The sequence below is a fragment of the Vipera berus genome (genome assembly GCF_964194415.1).
Source record: "Vipera berus genome assembly, chromosome: Z".
NCBI lineage: Eukaryota > Metazoa > Chordata > Lepidosauria > Squamata > Viperidae > Vipera > Vipera berus.
The window spans coordinates 17965147-17987859 of NC_138205.1; the positions used below are offsets into that span (position 1 = coordinate 17965147).

The 22713-nt window shown below is 41.1% G+C and overlaps 1 protein-coding gene across 1 annotated transcript in view; it reads right to left on the bottom strand.

Moving 5' to 3' along the window:
- Positions 1-332: 332 nt before the first annotated feature.
- LOC308676905 (voltage-dependent calcium channel gamma-6 subunit-like) overlaps positions 333-22713 on the bottom strand; it is a 32623-nt gene continuing 10242 nt past the window's right edge. The window contains exons 2-4 of the mRNA XM_081342966.1: positions 7627-7701; positions 3087-3224; positions 333-2398 (exon numbers count right to left, since the gene is read on the bottom strand). Coding sequence (XP_081199092.1) covers positions 2160-2398; positions 3087-3224; positions 7627-7701 — 452 coding nt within the window. The 3' untranslated portion in view covers positions 333-2159. The remainder of the gene's footprint in view (positions 2399-3086; positions 3225-7626; positions 7702-22713) is intronic.

Consider the following 22713-nt stretch of genomic DNA (forward strand, 5'->3'; position numbering starts at 1 on the left):
CGAAGACTCAGGGCGGCTTACAATCTAAGCACAAATCAAATGTGCTTAGCAATAGCCTTCATTCTATGTATATGCCTGCTTATTAGGGCTTTCAGGCCCGCCCAAGCGGCATTATTACAAAGTCAGCTTATTGCCCCCAACAATCTGGGTCCTCATTTTACCTACCTCGGAAGGATGGAAGGCTGAGTCAACCTTGAGCCTGGTGGGATGCGAACCTGCACTAATTGCAGGCAGCTGGTGTTACTTAAGGAGGCATTAGCCCACTGCTCCATCAAGGCTCTATAAGGTGTGATTTACCACAAATAGCATCCCACTATGATGATGTACTTCAAACATTTATTTAGTTTTGCAAAAAAACTGAACAGGGCTTTCTCTGGAAAACAAAAAGCATAATTCCCCCCCCCCCAAAATAATAATAATAATAATAATAATAATAATAATAATAATAATAATAATAATAATAATAATAATTTTGCCACTGTTCTCCCTCGTTCCCCAAATACAGCACAGCAAAGCAGCCAACTTTGACTCTGGTAAAAGAAACGGGAATGGTCCTTCCTGTCTCCATAGAAACAGAGGTTATCTTCGGAACAAATTGAAGAAGTGAAGAGAAATATCTTCCATGCATCTTTATTTCTTATATCAGTGTTTCTCAATCTTGGCAACTTTAAGATGGCTGGACTTCAACTCCCAGAATCCCCTAGCCAGTATGGTTGAAAAACTCTGCCTTCCTTCATCAAAGCAACTTGGCTTGCAGTCCTTTCCAAGACTCATTGATGCATTAATCCCTGTTAATCCAAGGCAATACGTGGATTTTGAGGAAAATCAGCACAAAATAGCAAAGTCCGATGTAGTTTTTTTAGTGGCTCATTTCTATAAGGTAGTCATGAGAAACAGTGTTTCTCAATTTCAGCAGCTATGTGGATTTCAGCTCCCAGAATTCCCTATGTTCACGTGACTGCTTTCAATTGTTTTAAACCATCATCATATATCCAGTCTCACATTCTGGAATTCAAGAGGCACTCAGTGGAAAACAATTGTTTCAAACCGACAAAATAAACATTGTCACTTGAGAGTGGCTAAGGTTTCTAAAGCAGACAAAGGATGCTGGTTAGGCATCAACATATAAACTCATGGTGTAGACCTGTAGTTTCTTGCAACTTTCTCTCCACTTCCCTTCAGAAATTACTCTTAAATCAAGAAAGTTCCTCCTCTAAGTGGTTTCCCTACACTGTCTGCGTGGGCCTTCTCTGAGCGGAAAGCTGCAATTCATATCAGCTTATCAGTTGGACTGAGCTCTTAGAAATATTATTTATTGGAAAAGTTGCAAGAGCTATTTTTTTTAATGATGACACTTAATGGGAGGGAGGGAGAGAAAAAATGAGTTTTGAAAATTCTGCCTCTCCATTGATCTCACTATTGTAAATCTTGGCTAGTTAACTAGCAAGATGCTGGGTGGAAATTCATCTGAACAAAAAGTATTCAAGTCCTACGGATCCTTTTCAGGTTCCCCAAATGATAGGTTAAGAATTCACCTGTGGTTTGGGAAGTTAGGTTGGTAACCCTATCATTCTTAAAGGACTTAGCTAGAGATCGTATTTTTTTGGTGAATATGAAGGGTATGCAAAAAAGAAAAAAAAATCAAACAGGTAAACCAAATTGCAAGATTCTTTTGTTCTTTTTATGCTCTTCTAATTTTCTAACAGAAGAATTGTAATTTTTTGTTCTGGGTGGAACTTGGCTAAAGTTGGAAATTGAAATGAGATTTTGTTGTCTGACCTCAGTGTGAATTTACAAGGCTTTCAAGAAACAGGTCTTCTTGTTGAGTTAAAAATAACTATTTGTAAAAACTGGGTTTTAAATACAGCCCTTTATCTTCCCTCGATTTGTTGTTAGTGTCTCAGTTCACGAACACAGCTGTCTCTCATTCATCAACAGAGCTCTTTTCTCACAGTCCCCCCTGGCTCCCCCACCCCAAATTCAAACAAGACAAGCACAACTGGTTCTATTTACAAGTCACAAAACAGGGAAGAAAAGTGTGTCCAGAAGCTGGAAAAATAGGGTGGGAGGTAGAATGGGGAAGATTGATTCTTTCCGCCTCTGTCTGTAAAGGTTGTAGAGTGAGAGAAAGAGAGACTTTGATTTTTCCTCTGAAGTTTTTAGGAAGTATGGTCACTGGTGCTTCTCTTTCTGATGCAATATTCCCAAGGCTTTTTGGGCAAATCTGGGATAGACAATAGGATGAAGCAGGCTCCCCCGAAGATCAGAATTACTCCTGCAGACACTGCACAAGCCACGGACCAGGAATACTCATATTCCAGTGGGATGGTCTCATTGGAGGTGATCAGACACCGGACCGATTGTCGGAAAATCTCCAAAGTCACCAACACCATCAGTCCTGGAAGGGAAATAAAAAAGAGAGGGATGTAGGAGAAGAGCAGGCAGAACTAGTGGGTGGAGTTAAACATGTCATCAATTTATAAGTCTTGCATCACCACAAGAGATCCAAGTCCAGCCCATGAATTTCATTGACCCTTATTTAGTGCCAATTTTGTGTTGACCGTTAGTTGACTAGATTCTTATCTGTAATTTTGAATAAATCTATGCGGCAACCTTGCGAAGGCTCCTGATTCTTTATGCCTGACAAGAAGACAGTGTAGGGTAGTGTTTTTCAAATGTGGCATCTTTAAGATGTGTGGATTTCTGGAAGTTGAAGTCCATAGGCCCTAAAGTTGGTAAGTTTACAAATCACTGGTGTAGGATGTTCCCCTTGAGACATTTCCAGCTGTGAACCAAGACCACAAACAAGCAATATAGGGAGGAACACTGGATTAAGCTGGGCCACTTAGAAGGGCCTTGTGTGGCTCCTTTTATCTATCCTTAGGTGGATCTGTGGCCTCCTTATGTTTTAAGGCAGGGATGTCCAACCTTGGCAACTTTAAGACTTGTGGACATCAACTTCCAGAATTCCACAGCCAGATTGGACACCTCTGTTTTAAGGAATGTCATGGTTAAAAGAATATTCCCCCCATTCCCCCCACTCCATCTACTTCAGGAAAGAAAAGAAGGTTCTGCAGAATTCATACCTGATATTATAAAGAAGCACGATGCTGGCTTCAGGAGGAACTCAACTCCTTTGCTCAGGGCCATTGTGATGCAGAGGGATCCCATGGCCATCAAGGTGATGCTGAGGAGGGACACAACGGCTGCCGTGATGTTCAGTTCTACGCAGTGTTGCCAAGCAGGGGAGAAAAAGTCATTTCATTCCACCCAACATTTCACAGAGGAAGACAGGGCCATACTGGCAGGATAACTTGTGCCCTACCTCTGATGTTGGCCAGCAAGAAATCATCAATATCTAGAGCAGTGTTTCTCAACCTTGGCAACTTTAAGATGCATGGATTTCAGCCTGGGGAATTCTGGGAGTTGAAGTCTACACATCTTGAAGTTACTAAGGGTGAGAAACATTGATCTAAAGTCGCTGCTTCCCTCTTCACGTGTTGACCACCAAGTCATAATTCTTGTTAGCATGACTACAGCCAGGCATAACTGGAGGTATCAAGTTGGTGAAGGCCATTTTAGAGCAATACACACTGGCATGAGTATCATACATAAATGTGATGCTCAGGGCTATAATGTGAGCAGTTATTAGGTATAGCTCAGAAAGATGTGGATTTAATAGCAATGAGAATGGAAGAGAGAAAGCAGTGGAGTCACAAGTCACATACCAGCACATACACTCACTCACTCACTCACTCACTCACTCACTCACTCACTCACTCACTCTATCTATCTATCTATCTATCTATCTATCTATCTATCTATCTATCTATCTATCTATCTATCTATCTATCTATCTATCTATCTATCTATCTATCTATCTATCTATCTATCTATCATCTATCTATCTCAGTGGAGTCACAAGTCAAATACCAGCACATACACTCTATCTATCTATCTATCATCTATCTATCTATCTATCTATCTATCTATCTATCTATCTATCTATCTATCTATCTATCTATCTATCTATCTATCTATCTATCTATCATCTATCTATCTATCTATCTATCTATCTATCTATCTATCTATCTATCTATCTATCTATCCATCCTCTCTCTCTCTCCATCTATCATCTATCTATCTAGGTCAGGGGTGTCAAGCTGACGGCCTGCAGGCTGGATGCATCATAGTGAAACCATGCCCACCCCATTGCCGGCAATGGCAAAAAAAGTCACGATACATCACGACACATTGCATGACGTTGTGAGTTTGATCTAGGTAACGGTAAAGGTTTCCCCTATCTAGTCATGTCTGACTCTTGGGGGTGGTGCTCATCTTTGTTTCTTAACTGAGGGAGCCAACATTGTCCAAAGATACTTCCATGGTCATGTGGCCAGCATACCTATTTGCTGAGGTGAATGGAACATTGTTACCTTCCCACTGAAATGGTACCTATTTATCTACTTGCATTTGCATGCTTCCTAACTGCTAGGTTGGCAGGAGCTGGGGAAAGTAACAAGAGCTCACCCTGTCACACGGCACTTGTGTCTCGAACTCAGGCTGTCAGCTTCCCAGCTGGCAAGCTCAGTGTCTTTAACCACTGAGCTATCACGTCCCCCCACTGCCTGCCTGCCTGCCTCCCTCTCTCTCATTATCATGTATCTAATCTAATCTATTTCATCTGTCTATCATCCATCTATCTCTCTGTCTTTTGGGGATATAATCATATTTACCAAAAGATGAACAGCTATTTCTTCTCAGTCCCAGCAACCTTCAGTGTAATTTGAGATCTTTTGAATAATACCCTGGGAGCATTTTTCATGAACATTTAAAGATCTTTTTTGATTGAAAGCTGCAGTTACAACCCTAAAGGAAAGCTGCAGTGATTCACTGTTTGAGATTTTTCAAAAATGTAATGACTAAAAGAATGCCCAGATTTATTGGGTGGTGGAGTTCTTAAATTTAATCCATGAAAGGTGGTAGAAATTGATTTCAACATAATTTGTAACAGGATTATTGAATTGTGACTGTGCCATTATCAACTCAATGTTTTCTATAGTTAGGAGAGCTATTTATTTATTTATTAAACAAATGCATATAGCCAACTAACACACACAGTGACTCTGGGCAGTGTACAACATTAAAGATCCTCAGTTAAAAATTCACAGTTTAACAATTTAACCCCCTTCCCTTTAAGATGACAAGGTGTTAGTACATTTGCGCATAGAAGCACCAACAAATTTATTTTTACAAACATTAAATGCCCATTCATTTTCTGATTAGCTGTAATTATCTGGGCCTTTGCTTTTTTATGTTTGCGTAATGATTCAGACTTCCATTTCCATAGTCCCCAGCCAACATGGGTGACAGTCTGAGAATTATGGGATTTAGCCCAACACATCTGGAGGGCATTTAGGATGACTGCAGCAAGAAATCTAGATGAAGCCAAGTTAGAAGCAGGAGCTGCAGAACCTGGAGAGCAGAAAAATGTTTATTCTCCAAAGTGACTGCTGCATAGTTTAAGAATTTAATTCAGAAACAGAATAATGTTTTTTTCTGAGATAATAATAATAATAATAAGTTGGAAGGGACCTTGGAGGTCATCTAGTCCAACCCCCTGCTAAGGCAGGAAACCCTATACCATTTCAGACAAGTGGCTGGCCAGTCTCTTCTTGAAAACTTCCAGTGTTGGAGCATTCACTGCTTCTGGAGGCAGGTTGTTCCACTGGTTATTTGTTCTAACCGTCAGGAAGTTTCTCCTTAGTTCTAGGTTGCTTCTCTCCTTGACTAGTTTCCATCCGTTGCTTCTTGTCCTGCTTTCAGGTGCTTTGGAGAATAGCTTGACTGACCTCTTCTTTGTGGCAGCCCCTGAGATATTGGAAAACTGCTATCATGTCACCCCTCGTTCTTCTCTTCATTAAACTAGACATGCTCAATTCCAGCAGCCGTTCCTTATATGTTTTAGCCTCCAGTCCCCCAATCATCTTTGTTGCTCTTCTCTGTACCCTTTCTAGAGTCTCGACATCTTTTTTACATCGTGGTGACCAAAACTGGATGCAGTATTCCAGGTGTGGCCTTACCAAGGCATTGTAAAGTGGTATTAGTACTTAGATTTTGATAAACATTTTCTTTGAGACCTCAGTTGCCATCTGGAATAAGGTGGTGGCAGTAAAAATCTCTGAGGGAGATGGGTGGTTGAGAAATACGAAATATAAGCAAGCAAACAAACAAAAGTTTAGGTTGGATTGCAGAATCTTAGCATGCAGACTTTTGGCCTGCTTGTTGCGCCATTTCCCCAAAGTGCTTTTTTTCCAAAAGGTAACTGGACTTTTTTTCCCCCCAAAAGGCAACTGGATTCCAAGAATGTCCAGTTATCTTTTGGAAAAAGTACCTTTGGGGCAACGATGACCTGGATGATTGAGACTTTCCATAGACATTTGTTGTGGCTTGTGGATAAAGAGGATAAAGCAACAGAAGAGACACCTAGATCCCCACTGGGAGAAAATTAGGAATGGATCTAACCAGACATAAATAAAAGCTTTTTGTTAGAGCTTACCACGTGGTGACAAGGGTGGCAAAAAAGGTTTATTTCTCCACCCTTCTCTTCTACACATTGGCCAGTAGCCTTGTGCAGGGAAATCTAGATCCTTCTACACCTGGAGCATCTGCAAAACCCCCGTGAGAGCTATTCAAAACACCCAGTAGATAACATTGCTCCGATTCACTGTGAGTTGGCCTTCAGCTAGACTTGAAGCCCTAAACAGTTGGCTGAAGCAGTCTTGTGATGTTCTCAGAGATGAGTTGGAGTCTGTTCGTCCTGAGAAAATGCATATGGTCCTTGTAGCTGTGGGTCTGGCCAACTGTGCATTAAATCCCCGCTCTTCCTGGTTGCTTCAGACCTCTGGGGATGCAGGGATAAATGTGTCTTTGAGAAGCGGGATGGTTCCACCGGTTTTGAAAAAAGATAGTGTGGCGTGCCTGTTCTTCAACAGGCCAGCCTTGGATCCAGTTGAACTGGGCAACGTTCATCCAGTCTCCAATCACAGGCTTGGAAAATGTAAATGTTACCAGTAGCCCATACTCAAATTCTGGTTTGAGTAGAGAGAACGCAGCATGTTCCACCCATGTTAGAGCAGCAGGTTAGGATTGTGTCAATCGTTTAAAGCAGGATTTCTCACTTAGCAACTTTATGATGCATGGACTTCAACGTTCAGAATTCCCCTATCATCCCAAGCTGGGATGTCCATATATCTTAAATTTATTGACATTGAGAAACACTGCTTTGCAAGTTGGTGAGATGGCTTGCTCCTTTCCCCCTCTGTTCTGCATGATTCAGCATGATTGATGGATAATACATGGCCGATTCAACAAGAGAGATCCCTTAGAACAACGAAAATGTGATGCTGTGTCCTTAATGGTGGGTTTGAGGACAACTGTGGTGTAGCCCCCTTATCAGTTCAGACAGCCCCTCTCCAAACCTCCTTGAATCAGCATAGGCACCAAAAACCTTTCTATTTTCAAAAGGATGGGATGCAGAAGCTCTCAATTGACACACGGACGGACTGTAGCTCCTTTCTTTCCTGCCACACAAAACTTCAACCTGAATGCCTGCAATGGACTTACCCTTTTTTGTAGTCCTCAGGAAGATGTTGGCATTCTCCCCAGTGGTGAAGAATTTGAAATAAGAACAGTTAGCTTCTGAAAAGAAAGAAAGCATTTATCTCGTTTGTCATTAAGTTATACCACAGGTGTCCCAAAGGTGCTTTTTTTCAAGAGGCAACTGGACTTCCTTGTTTCGCTTCTCATCCAAGAAGCTTCTTCAGCTGACTGGATGGTGGGGAATGGAAGGATTTATACTCCTTGCAGACAGCTGGTCATTTGCATTCTTTTAGAGAGTCGCTGAGGCCACTTGGAGCTGAAGAAGCTTCCCATCCAATCAGAGCTGTAGAAGCTTCTTAGATGGGAAGCGAAACATCTTCAAGGAAAAACAAAGAAAGTCCAGTTGCCTCTTGAAAAAAGCACCTTTGGGACAACCAGCATCTGGATGACTGAGAGTCTCCAGAGATTTATGCCACAGGTCATTGTCAACTTAGGCTATTTGTTTAATAACTGTTCAAAGTTATGGTGGTGCTGAAAAAAGTGACTTACAACTGGTCCTTGCACTTCCAACTATGACACATCCCTATGGTCACGTCTCCATGGTCACGTGATCAGAATTTAGGTGCTTCACAATTGACTTGTCTTTATGACGGTTGCAGCGTTCCGAGTCACATGATCACCATTTGTGACCAAAAGGGCTTCTGACAAGAAAAGTCAAGGGGGGGGGAAGAGCCAGATTTGCTTAACAACCACAGTAAAAAAGGTCTTAAAATCGGATACAACTCACTTAACAACTGTATGGCAATGGACAGTTGGACAGTTCCAACTATAGTCATAAATCAGGGACTACCTTACTATATTCCTCCTCCTAATTTCTTCAAATTATCTCAAACAAAATTCATTTCTCATAAATCTCTCAATATTTCTTCCACTTTAAGTACTAAAAGAATAAATAAATCAAATCCTGGTCCAAAAAAGGACATTATGTTTTTGTTTTGGGTTTTTTTCTTTCCAAATACTGGCTATACAGAACAGTTCTAGCAAGGAAACCTAAGAATTGCTATGAATTTAAGAAAATCACCTCAGGATGGGCCCCTTTACTTTGTCTGGGGAAACGCTTTGCCATCCCATGTAGACTAGCATTAATCTCCTTCTATAATCCTTTTCCAGTGTAATTCCTTTTGCCTTTCCAGTTTCAGAAACAGCCACACTCAGACCTTTCTGTTGGACTGTACTGGAGGCTGTTTCTGACATCAAATTTCCCCTCTGAAATAAAATCTCTTTCTCAGGGACCACAGAATTGCTGCCCTGGTTACTATTAATAATTTAATTACTAACACCATAACGTACTATTTTTGTATGCCTTTCACGCCAAATAAATGTTGGTATAAATCTTTGCCAAATATTCACGATAGAAGCATTAAATATCAAATATATGCTGATAGAGTAAAACAGTTGCACAAGATAAGAAGCACGTTTTAACTGAAGCCCTTTTAAGATAGAAGGAAGGAAGGTTGCATGCAGTACTAGACAGTAACTTGATTAGGTTTTATATTTATAAGACCATTTTAGTTGTATGTAATCACATGCACTTTTCCTGTGTTTTAATGAATGTTTCATGACAGGAAATATTTTTGTATCAAAATCTAGATTACAATTTAGATGCAGCAAAAGTTGAAGCAAAGAACTGTGGTTAACTTGTCATTATTTAAGCTATTTAATCCAGAATACACTTTCACTGCAATGACTGTAAAACTGGAAATGTGCATTTCTTGATTTCATGAAACATTTGTCTAAAGTTTAAATCCTGAAAACAGAGAAAATGCACTGTTTAATTTTATATTGAATGATTTTCCGGATTTAAAGCAAATCAGTTTAGTTGCCAAGAAATTGTAGAGTTTATAAGGTAAATTAAATACTTTTGAATCAGGATTAAAATAGTGAAAATACAATCAGTTTAGATGTATTGATAGCTGACTGCAGGGGTGAAATAGATTTATAGATAGTCCTTGACTTACAACTACAACTGGGACCAGAGTTTCCATTGCTAAGCTAGGTGGTCGTTAAGTGAGTTTTGCTTGATTTTATGACCTTTTTTGCCATGGTAGTTAAGCAAATCACTTCAGCTGTTAAGTGAATCTCACAGTCACCAATCTGGATCTGAATCTGGCTTCCCACATTGACTTTGCTTGTCAGGAAGATCACAAATGGTGGTCACATGATCCTGGGAAGCTGCAACCATAGTAAATGTCTACTGGCTGCCGTGTACCCGAATTTGGATCCTCTGAGTGGGGATGGTGCCATGGTTGTAACTGTGAGGATCAGTTAGAAGTTACTTTTTTCAGTATCATTGTAACCAATCTGAACTCTTATGAGTCGTAGACAAAAATAATTAGATGACAGCATGTTACAGAAAGCTTGCCCATTGTACTTATATGATTTAATTATTTTAACTAAAGATTCCTGAAGTAACCTCTTGGCAATTTTCTCTTATTTCTCTTATAGTTTTCAATTTGGGGAGACATTACTTAACAAAAAAAAAAATGGAAGAAAAGAGAACAAAACAACAAAACATTTTTATATGAGAATTCCTATGCATATGCAGACAGATAATAACCCAATAATATCATTTTGGTTTCAATAAAGGATAAATGTAGTACTCCGTGGATTGAAGAGCTGATATATTTTGTGGCTTATGAATCAGGTGCTTTCAGATGTAAATTATGTAAAGCGGTTGCAATTAAAATGACAACTGTAATCCTACTGTATTTCTGCTGGCGCATGCTTTTTCCAAGTTGCCAACAATTTCTTACAGCATTCTCCTTTACATCATTATATATTATATAAAAAATTGCTGCCTGCCAGATGTTTCTGCCACAAAAAAGCATGTAATATTTGAAAAGAAAACACTTTTTCCTTTTAAGCATTCTTTGGCTTTGTAGACTGACATGGCCACCAGTTTCTTCCTGGATATCTGCAATGCACCAGCTGATTTTGCAGTCCTAACAACTAGCAACTTGCTCTTGATTTCCCCCCCCCCATAAAATAAAAATATTGTTCCACAGATACCATATAAATAAAAGATAAATATGTGTGTGTATACATACATTATGTTTACAGTATATATACTGTGTGTGTGTATATATATAGTGTATACAGTATATATATACTGCTCAAAAAATAAAGGGAACACAAGATAAGACATCCTACTATTAAATACAGTACATTGTGTTGTTTAAGTGTTCCCTTTATTTTTTTGAGCAGTATATATTGTGTATATATATGTATATGTATATGTATGTATGTATATATATATATATATATATATATATATATATATATATATATATATATATGTGTGTGTGTGTGTGTGTGTGTGTGTGTGTGTGTGTGTGTGTGAGAGAGAGAGAGAGAGAGAGAGAGAGAGAGAGAGAGAGAGAGAGAGAGAGAGAGAGAGAAAATAAGGGTAGTACCGGCAATGAGAATGAAGCTGCTGCAGTTGCTAATCTCTCTCTTTACATGTGAACCAATTTACAAACTTTATTCAAGAGAGATGCAATTTCTGGAATTTGGCAGCTGGAGCACAGGGCTCAGAGTCCTTCCCCCTAGATATTCTTTATGATTCATGCCTTGAGCCTCATCCTTTCCAAGTTTTGTTTTTTTGCATGACCTAGTGAAGTGGATTTAATTGTGTCCCCAAAGGAAAGCTTGAGCAATAACTGCATCTTTTTGAACTGGAGAAATTCCAAGTAGCCTCAGGGTGACAAGTCCTCTGTGGGTGAAGAGTGGAAAGACAGAAAGAAGATTGCACTCAGATTAACTATGATTTAAAATTGTAGCACCCTCCCAAAGCAGGATTTCTTGCCCAACCCGGCAGATTTTTGCCCAATGTAAAAATTATTTTTATGGGCCTTGGATTGGTGAGAAAAGATACCCCCTTTACACAGCATTGTAAGTTAGGAGCTGGCTGGCTGGAGACAAAGCATTTGCAAAATGGCAAGACTTGATAGCAAGGAAGCTGTGAGAAGTTTAATCCAGGAGGAAGTAGAGACTTGAGAAATGGTTTATGCCATAGGGCTGCCAGCAGAGAAGGCATCAAAAAAATTCATGACGGCAGCCACAGCCATGCAATGTAAGCTCCGCCCCCTTTTTATGCCATCTTTATGCCATCATCCTCTTGACTGTGCATTCACCCCTCCCTGCAGAAACCCCTGAAAAAGCCATCCAGTTTTTACACAATATTGACAATAGAGAAATTCTGTGACTGACGTGAGGTCAAGTCCATGTCAGAGCCATTAGATGTGCTAATGACAGGTAGTCCTTGAGTTATGACCACAAGTGAGCCCTAAGTTTCTGTTGCTAAGTGAGACATTTCTTAAGTGAGTTTTGTCTCACTTTACAACCTTTCTTGCCACAGCTGTTAAGTGAATCATTGTTAAGTTAGTAACACGGTTGTTAAGCGAATCAGGCTTAGCCACTGACTTTGCTTGTCTGGTTGCAAAAGGTGATCACATGACCCTGGGACACTGCAACTGTCATAAATATGTTTGAATACATTTGAACCGTTCGACGTAACTTCAAATGGTTGCTAAGTGATTAGTTGTAAGTCAAGGATTACCTGTACAGAGAGCTGGACCAGCTCAGTCAAAGGCAAGGATGGCTCTTTTTATGAAGGCATATCAGCTATCAAGTGGCCCCCATTCCTTTTTGGCCAGGTGATGCTCTTCTCTTCTGCCCAGCGCAGTAGCCCATGGTGGTGTCCTACCAAAGGCACTCAACCTTGTCAGATTTAGAAAGAGTCCTTCCTGAACTCAATGTGGTGGACAGCCAGAAACAGCCTTTCTCTAAAGTCATACCAAGCCATCTGATAAAAAAAAAATCACTGGTGTATCTTAGTCATGACATAGATTAGCCAAGAGCTCTGGCATTCCCTCTGAAGTTACAACATTCTTGCCTTTAAGCCATAGAGATACATTCATGGATACAGTTTGTCTGTTTACATAACCAATCTATAATCTGGATCTTTTTTCCCCCTTTAATTCAGATCTTCCACCTGTTAGAAACAGTCACCATGTGCTTTACTGCTCAACTACATAACTGTAACAGGAAACTTTACTGAGAACAAAAGAGCATAAAGTATATACCAGTGATGGTGAACCTTTTAGAGATCGAGTGCCCAAAACCCGCCCCCACCCTGCTTGCTGGCGAGGAGGGGGCCACGGTGGGAGGTGAGGCTGGGGCAACTGCACGCGTGCCCACAGAGAGGGCTCTGAGTGCCGCCTCTGGCACATGTGTCATACATTCTCCACCCCTGGTATATACCCTAGATCCAAACCTGTAAATACTGCTATCTACTGTCTGAATACTACTGTAGTTGTTGCATAGAAATACATTCCATCAATGACATCACCTAGGTTCCTTCTATGTAAGTGGTGGAGAACCTTTTTGGGACCGAGTGCCCAAACTGCAACCCCAAACCCACTTATGCATTGCTGGGTGCTGGGGGCATGGCCACCGAGTGGGCGATGCTCCAACGACCTGATCCGGGACTCAGAGGCCTGCAAAATTGGCCTGGGGGGGGAGCGAAATCGCTTTGCAGCCCTAGATCTGGGCAGCAGAAGCATTTTGCAGGCCTCTAATGCCTGGATTGGGCCTCTGGAGCATCAGAAAATCACCCCACGGCCATGGATGCAAACTCCAGAAGCTTTGAAAATGCTTCTGCTGCCCAGATCGGCTGGGGGGGGAGCGAAATCGCTCTGCAGCCCTAGATCTGGGCAGCAGAAGCATTTTGCAAGCCTCCGATGCCTGGACCGCTGGAGCATCATAAAATGATCGGCTGGGGGGGTGCAAAATCCCTCCAGAGGCTTACCTGGACTCGTGCTGCAGCTGCCTCCACCATCCAGCCTGGATCCACCCAGCTCTTGCAGCTGCCCCCTGACTCTCAGTGCAGAGAGCAAGAGCACAGGACCACATGGAGAGGGGGCGGGGCAGCCTGGCCCCGCCTCCCTCTTGGGTGATGGCATGCGTGCCCACAGGGACGGCTCTACGTGCCGCCTGTGGCACACGTGCCATAGGTTCGCCACCCCTGTTCTATGTCTCAAGTTTTTGGTATGGCTTCCTGTCATTCTGAAGTGGTCAACACTCCAAAACATTAGTTGATACCCTAAAAATTTAAAATATTTCCTCATCTAGGAAACAAACAAACAAATCTCAGAAAACCAGGCCCCAAATTTGAAAAAAAGTCATTGCATTTTGCATCCTGAATTGTGATCTCTCTTATTCTTTCAAAACGTTAAGCATGACCCTTCCCAAGCATTTATCAGGGCATTGACAGGGAGTGATCAAAATCAAGATGGTAGTCACAACTCCACAATTAAAGCCTTTCTTTCTGAACAAAGAGAAAAAAAGAAACTGGAGGAAGGCATCAAGTTTTGATCCAAAAGGCATCCAGTTCTGATCCAAAACTCCTAATATGTTTCAAATGGTGTTTTTTGTTCAACTATAATTCAAAAGGAATACATTTTATAGTGGGTAGCCTCTCTTGAAAGTAATAATCCATACAAATAGCTTCTCCCCACCATTTTTTTTAATCCAAGTGTGAGTCAACTAACACATTTGTACACATTTCCAGCACAGAACGATCCTTTCTTTCTGCTAATTCATTCTACTCTGGTGTAACAACAACAGATCTGATGAATAATCTTGTTTTTGTTTTAATAGTCAAACATCTGTCCATTCACAAATCCTGTTCCATTATTGGACTGCAAAATCTGTGGTTTTCTTCCAAATGTATTTTCCACATAAGTGACAAACTGAATAACTTATGCTTTGTTAGTTATAACCCACAAAAACATGATGCTCCATCAAGGAAATGACAAAATGTCTATTTTTCCTATTTGACTTAATACAATAGGTATAGAGGTCCCTGCAGATTTTCTCAATCATCTATTATTGCTTTTGGGCCATGTTTCCTTTATTTTCCATGATTCCTGTATTTTGGGTGGTTTGGGTGGACAAGTCAAATGGGCTGAGTGGCACATTTGCAATTTTGAAATTCGTGATGAGTTCCTTGATTTATATCTGCCTGATTCACTCCATATTATCAGGCATAAGAAATCAGGAAACAAGGCGGTTCAAATGAACGCAGGTTTGTTGCATACTTAACACTCTATAAGAATCTGAACTGTTAATAGTCAAAGCAAATTGGCAGAAGATAAGAGTAAACGGAATTCAAGGAATTCAACATACTTAGATCTCTTCTGGACACAAAGGGACTTGAGGCTGATAACATGCTTGATTCCTCCCTCCAGCTCATCCTACTCATCTCCTACATCTATGCTGATATTTTAGTTTTTTGTGCTGACTTTCAATGCAGTTTCTCTGTTTGTGACATTTTGTTGGCTGTACAAGCTCTGTTGCTTTTCACTTATTAGAGGATTCGCAAATCCCAAGGGAACTGATTGAAACATCCACCTTCTATTTCTTTCATCTGTTGATTCTTTTCTTGCTGTTACTGAACAATCTTTAGCAAGAAATTCGACTCTATGTTTCTTCCTGACAAAGTCACTAATATTTAACAAATTGGAATCCAAATCTGGAAAATGTATAGGTAGTCCTCAATTTAAGACCACAATTGAGCCCAAAATTTATGTTGCTAAGTGAGACAGTTGTTAAATATGTTTTGCCCCATGTTACGACCTTTCTTGCCACAATTGTTAAATGAATCATTGCAGTTGTTAAGTTAGTAACCCAGTTGTTAAATGAATCTGGCTTCCCCTTTGACTTTCCTTGTCAGAAGGTCGCAACAGTTGATCACATGACCCCGGGACACTGCAACCGTCATAAATATGAACTAGTTGCCTAGCATCCAAATTTTGATCTTATGACCATGGGAATGCTGCAATGGTCATACAGTAAGTGTGTCAGTTCATAAGTCAGTTTTTTCAGTGCCGTTGTAATTTCGAATGGTCCCTGAATGAACTGTTGTAAGTCAAGGACTAGCTGTAGTACATCCTTAACATGTAACCCAATTCATCAGCCAGTGCACATTTTATTTCAGCTTCACCAATCCTTTGCAAGCATATTTGTTTTCTGTTTTTCATTTCAGTCTCTCTTTGTATCCTGTATCAAGATCAACAAAAAATTTTTTTTCCCCAAACACTGGAGCTGTTGCTCCATTATGCATATATAATGTATCTTTAGGGAAGCTTATCTCATCCTCTTTTCTCCCCCAGAATGCCCTGTGGTACGTTCTGCGTCTTGCAGATAAGGAGTATTTTTCTCTAGCTTTCAAACCAGAAGCTTCTGTTTGTTCAAATAATCTCTCTATTCTCCTTGGGGATTCTTGCAGATGTATTTTAGATCTTCCTTGATCCAAACTCAGGCTATCCTGAAGCATTAATGCTATTATTTCAGCATCTTAAAATGTTGGGCCAGAGACATTTGAAGGAAAACAACTTTATCTTGCACTTCTGTGCCATTATTTTTGTAAAGTCGCGTGCTTCACATAGAGACGGACACAGAGCTGGGGTAACGATGAGTTTATTCAGAACAGAACGAACTGGGGAAACAGGGAAGCCTGGCGTCTATTTTTACCTGCCCAGGTGGATGGCATCCAATCAGTTCAAACCTGGGCTTCCTGCCAGTGCAGGTGACAATGGGTGTAGATCCTGGCTTCCCACCAGGCTGACCATGCCTGGGACTGTCAACAGCTTAACTCATTAGGCTTATCCTGAGTGAGCAGTTATCGCCCAGAGCTGTCCAACCCCTCTGCTGATCTGCACCATCAGCCTCCTGCTGTGCTGTCCTTTGTGTATGCTGGGAGGCATACACTGCAATTTTTAAGGAGCCTTCTTAGATCAAATCTGGGTGGCCTGAGATTCTTAAAAAGCACGTGCTTTCCATCAGATACCCTGTACAGCCAATAGTCTTTATACGGCAAAATTTTCTCTAAATTATTCCAAAGCTCTTTTGTGTCTTTCAGTTCTCTGATAGAAACAAGCACATTGTCATTACCGAACCAGAGATACATGCATGGGTGTTCCTCAGCTCCAGAGTCTTTTGCGTTTCCAGAACTTTCCATAATTCAGAGGTTTCCAAGAATATCTCAATAGTGACATGTCTGTTCTTCACAATCCTGGGAAGATAAAAATTGGCCTGGATATATTGCCTTGGGCATGTTGAGCTTCTTTGCTAGCAGCTGCTTGACAAAGGTAAAATAATAATAATTTTTTTTAAAAAAAAAACAGAAACAAAAAGAGACTCCAGCTGGTTCTCTTGCCTTTCTGCATGTTGTCAACCCAGAGACCGATAAGCTTTTGTAAAACTCTATTCCTGATTATGCCAACTCTGTAAACCGCGTAGAGAGGGCTGTAAGGCACTGTGAAGCGGTATGTAAGTGTAAGTGTTATTGCTATGGCTATTATCCAGGATTATCTAGTAGCCTGCAGCAGGAACTTAGCGGATATATTTCTGAAGCTATGCGGAGTGCTGAAGGAATATAGGTAGCACTTGACTTAGAACATTCATTTAGCCACCATTACAACAGCCCGGAAAAAAAGTCGTCATACTTACAACTGTTGCAGCATCCCCATGGTCACATGAAATTTTGATTTGGATGTTTGGCAACCAGCAAATATTTATGATAGTTACAGCATCCTGAGGTCATGCGATCACCATTTGTGACCTTCCCAGCCACTGTCCAACAAACAAAGTCAATGGGGACAGCTGGATTTGCTTAATGATCGCATAATTCACTTAATAGAATAACAGAGTTGGAAGGGACCTTGGAGGTCATCGAGTCCAACCCCCTGCTCAGGCAGGAAAGCCTATACCATTTCAGACAAATGGCTGTCCAGTCTCTTCTTAAAAACTTCCAGTGCTGGAACATTCACAGCTTCTGGAGGCAAATTGTCCCACTGATTAATTGTTCTAACTTCAGGAAATTTCTCCTTAGTTCTAAGTTGCCTCTCTCTTTGGTCAGTTTCCAACTGTTACTTCTTGTTCTGCCTTCAGGTGCTTTGGAGAATAGCTTGACTCCCTGTTCTGTGTGGCAGCCCCTGAGGTATTGGAACACTGCTATTATGTCACCCTGATTCCTTCCTTTTTTAAAACTAGACATACACAATTCCTGCAACTGTTCTTTATACAGGTGAAACTCAAAAAATTAGAATATCGTGCAAAAGTTCATTTATTTCAGTAATGCAACTTAAAAGGGGAAACTAATATATGAGATAGACTCATTACATGCAAAGCAAGATAGTTCAAGCTGTGATTTTTCATAATTGTGATGATTATGGCGTACAGCTCATGAAAACCCCAAATCCACAATCCTGAGAAAATTAGAATATTACATGCAATCAATAAAACAAGGAGTGTACATAGAACAATATCGGACCTCTGAAAAGTATAAGCATGCATATGTACTGAGTACTTGGTTTGGGCCCCTTTTGCAGCAATTACTGCCTCAATGCGGCATGGCATGGAAGCTATCAGTCTGTGGCACTGCTGAGGTGTTATGGAAGACCAGGATGCTTCAATAGCGGCCTTCAGCTCTTCTGCATTGTTCGGTCTCATGTCTCTCATCTTTCTCTTGGCAAGGCCCCATAGATTCTCTATGGGGTTCAGGTCAGGTGAGTTTGCTGGCCAATCAAGCACAGTAATCCCACGGTCATTGAACCAGGTTTTTGTGCTTTTGGCAGTGTGGGCAGGTGCCAAGTCCTGCTGGAAAATGAAGTCAGCATCCCCGTAAAGCTCATCTGCGGAAGGAAGCATGAAGTGCTCCAAAATCTCCTGGTAGACGGCTGCGTTGACCCTGGACTTAATGAAGTACAGTGGACCAACACTAGCAGATGACATGGCTCCCCAAATCAACACAGACTGTGGAAACTTCACACTGGACTTCAAGCATCTTGCAGTGTGTGCCTCTCCATTCTTCCTCCAGAATCCAGACTCTGGGTCCTTGGTTTCCAAATGAGATGCAAAAGTTGCTCTCATCAGAAAAGAGGACTTTGGACCACTGAGCAACAGACCAGGTCTGTTTTTCTTTAGCCCAGGTAAGATGCTTCTGACGTTGTTTGTTATTCAGGAGCGGCTTGACAAGAGGAATACGACATTTGAAGCCCCTGTCCAGGATCCGTCTGTGTGTGGTGGCTCTTGATGCACTGACTCCAGCCTCAATCCACTCCTTGTGAAAGTCCCCAACACTTTTGAATGGCCTTTTCCTGACAATCCTCTCCAGGCTGCGGTCATCCCTGCTGCTTGTGCAACTTTTTCTTCCACACTTTTCCCTTCCAGATAACTTTCTATTAATGTGCTTTGATACAGCACTTGGGAAACATCTATCTTCTTTTGCAATTACCTTTTGAGGCTTTCCCTCCTTATGGAGGGTGTCAATGATGGTTTTCTGCACAACTGTCAGGTCAGCATTCTTCCCCATGATTGTGATTCCTACTGAACCAGACTGAGAGACCATTTAAAGGCTCAGAAACCCTTTGCAGGTGTTATGGCTTAACTAGCTGATTAGAGTGGGACACTTTGAGCCTAGAATATTGCACCTTCTCACAATATTCTAATTTTCTGAGATTGTGGATTTGGGGTTTTCATGAGCTGTAAGCCATAATCATCACAATTATGAAAAATCACAGCTTGAACTATCTTGCTTTGCATGTAATGAGTCTATCTCATATATTAGTTTCCCCTTTTAAGTTGCATTACTGAAATAAATGAACTTTTGCACGATATTCTAATTTTTCGACTTTCACCTGTATGTTTTAGCCTCCAGCCCCCTAATCATCTTTGTTGCTCTTCTCTACACTCTTTCTAGAGTCTCAACATCTTTTTTACATCGTGGTGACCCAAACTGGATGCAGTATTCCAAGCGTGGCCTTACCAAGGCATTGTAAAGTGGTATTAATACTTTACGTCAGAGGTGTAAAACTTCCGCCCCTCGGGCCAGACACATCATGACAAAACCGTACCCACCCCATTGCCGGCAATGGGGAAAAAGCTCCGATACGTCACGCGATATCACATGATGTCGCGAGTTTGACATGTCTGCTTTACGTGATCTTGATTCTATCCCTCTGTTAATGCAGCCTACCACTGTGTTGGTTTTTTTGGCAGCTGCAGCACACGGCTGGCTCACATTTAAGTGATTCTCTACTAAGACTCCGAGATCCCTCTCACAGTCACTACTATATTGCTAAACATTTTTGAAAAGCAAGTTGTCCACCTTTGAAAAGAGCACTAAACTCATATATATCCAGTTAGGCAGAAGCATTTCCAGGAGTCAGGAATCCCATCTCTTTAATACAGATAGTTCTCAATTTATGGCCATTCTTTTAGCAACCATTCGAAGGGATGACAGTGCTGAAAAAAAATGACTCATGACTGGTCCTCACAACTATTGCAGCATCCCCATGCTCATTTGATTGCAATTTGCATGTTTGGCAGCCAGCATCTATTTATAATGATTGCAGTGTCCCGGAGTCACGTGATTGCCATTTCTGACCTTCCCAGTTGGCTTCTGATAACTAAAGTCAATGGGGAAGCCAACAGCAAGGTTTACTAATCAAGACAGTGTGATGTCTTGCTTAAGAAGTGCAGCAAAAAAGGTCATGAAATCAGGTGCAAGCATGTGATATCTCACTTAATGACCACACTGCTAATTATGATGAATTTTTTTTAATCCCAATGATGGTCACAAGTCAAGGACTATCTCTACAAGTCTACTTGTAGAAATATAAAAGCTTTTTGGATTAAAATTTGGTGGAACATTCAAAAGATTTTTAAGAGAAAGATAAAGTTTTCTCCGCAATTGTTTCTATTGGGTATTGTTGTAGATTGTGATGTTAAAGAAACTAACTTGATGTTGAACATGATAACAGCAGCACGGTTACTGGTGGGACAATATTGGAAGAAGGATAGTTTGCCCACTATAGAAGAATGGGTGTTTAAAGTTTCGAATCTTGCAGAAATGTCTAAGATTTCTGCTTATTTGAAAGATCATTCACAGGAAAGATATATTTCAGTTTGGAGGAGATGGATAAATTATATTCAGAACAAATATGGCACTAAAAAGTTCCATTTAGCTTATGAGTAGATTTTAGTGGGATATTGTTATTGGCACGTTGTTTGTAGTTATATTAAAGGGAGTTAAAGCATATTATGAATTTGGTTAATTGTATATTATGCACAATTTTTATTTAGAATATGATTATTGTAACTATAATCCTGTATTTAGCTCTGGGAAGTGGGGGGGGAAGTGGGCGGGTTTGGGGTGGGAGGGATTTGGGGATATATTGTAAAATTTTGTTTTTGTAAAACTCTTTAATAAAAAAAAAACCAAGTCAAGGACTATCTGAAATCGAAGCCAACGTGTAAGCTGAGGGAAGCACTTAGTGGTCAGAAGAAAGGGACACCCTCACGGGAGCCAGAAACAGCCATTACAGAATGAGCACATCCCCGTCCCTGCAACCTTGATTAGGGTATTGTTCTCCGCTTGATTATCTGGTATTAACCGCTGCTGGCCTGGGCATAAGATACGTTCTGCTCTTCTCCTTTCCTTCTTAGCTTTGCTGTTGTCTCTTTTGAATGGCATGAAAATGTGACTTATCTCTACCGTATGTGTCTACCAAGAAGAAAACCACAACTCCACCGACACTGAGAAGGCACGCTACTGTGCATAAACAGGGAGCAAAACCCACACTCTTTAGCACTGATGACATTACCTAGTGGGGTAATGAAATATCTCCAAGCATACAAACAAGCTCAGACAGCAACAAGGGCTCCACAATAAACTTAGCCTGCTGTGAGAAGGGGGCCAATGTCTTGTCTCATATCTAAACAATTCAGTCAGAGGAATGGGCGTTTCCTGGTCCAGGTGCAGAATGCAATTCTTCCAGACGCCAGAGGTCTGAGCCATGGATACCCAGATCAGATGGCGTTTCTTTCCAGACAGATCTGAATCTGATGTCTAGAAATATCTCTCTCCAACATTTCATTCTTGAAATAGAGATGTTGAGGGCTAATTGGTTTGAAAATGCCTGTGTGTCCATCCATCATTCCAAGTCATAAGGCTGGCCCGAGATTATTACGCCTCCCCCGGGAGAGAGGTCAGGAGTGAAGCCAGACCAAATTGTGCCCGTTGGCTATCATTTGTGCATAAAAAAGTGAATGGGGAATAGAAGTATAGCATCAACTTGGAGGGGAGAATTAAATTGAGCATGGTATCTGCTGAGACCTTCAGTCAGGCATCTAATTTCAGTTTGATGGACTGTCCGTTCTCCGCCACAGCCATCTGGTCAGCCACTGCTCCCGTTGTCAATACCAGCAGCCCCATTTCTAAACTGGAATGTATCCAGATATAACTTTCACACTTTCATTTCCAAGGCTCCGAGCAACCTTCACTTTTGTACAAAGGTTAGTATACAGTATAGCGGCTTCTGTCCAGAGTGTCTTGCCAGACCTGTGTTGTGGGACCGTTTATGGAGCTGCAATGCAGGGTCCCATTCCCATGGCCATCGCTAGCCTTGCCTTTAGACAACAGACAATTGTCAGTCACATCTGGAAATGGGCAACAAAGGGCTGGAGGAGCGAAGTGCTTAAGACAGATTAGAACTCAACGTTTCCCATTTTCTAGCCTGATGCTTTTAACTGCTACACAAAATTGGCTCTTTCACGTTTCGTACATGTTAACAATTTGGGGAGTGGGTGAAGTTAAGCATTAACTTTGCAGAACTAAATGCATCAATGTAGCCACTTCAAAAGATTTTTTTTCCTATTGGTGCTTCAGGAGGATCTCAGATAGATACAAGGAAGAAGGTTGCACAGATGAGCTGCCACCGTAGATAAATGTTCTCTTTTGTTGAATTACAGCTAGTCCCCAAATTACAATAGTTCGTTTGGTGACCATTTGAGGTTACAATGGCACTGAAAAAAGTGACACATGACTGTTTTTTTCACACTTATGACCGTTGCAGCGTCCCCATGGTCACATGATCAAAATTCAAACTTTTGGCTGCTGGCTCATATTTACGACGGTTGCAGCGTCCCAGGATCATGTGATCAGCTTTTGCCACCTTCTGACAAGCACTGCTAAGCTTGTAAGCC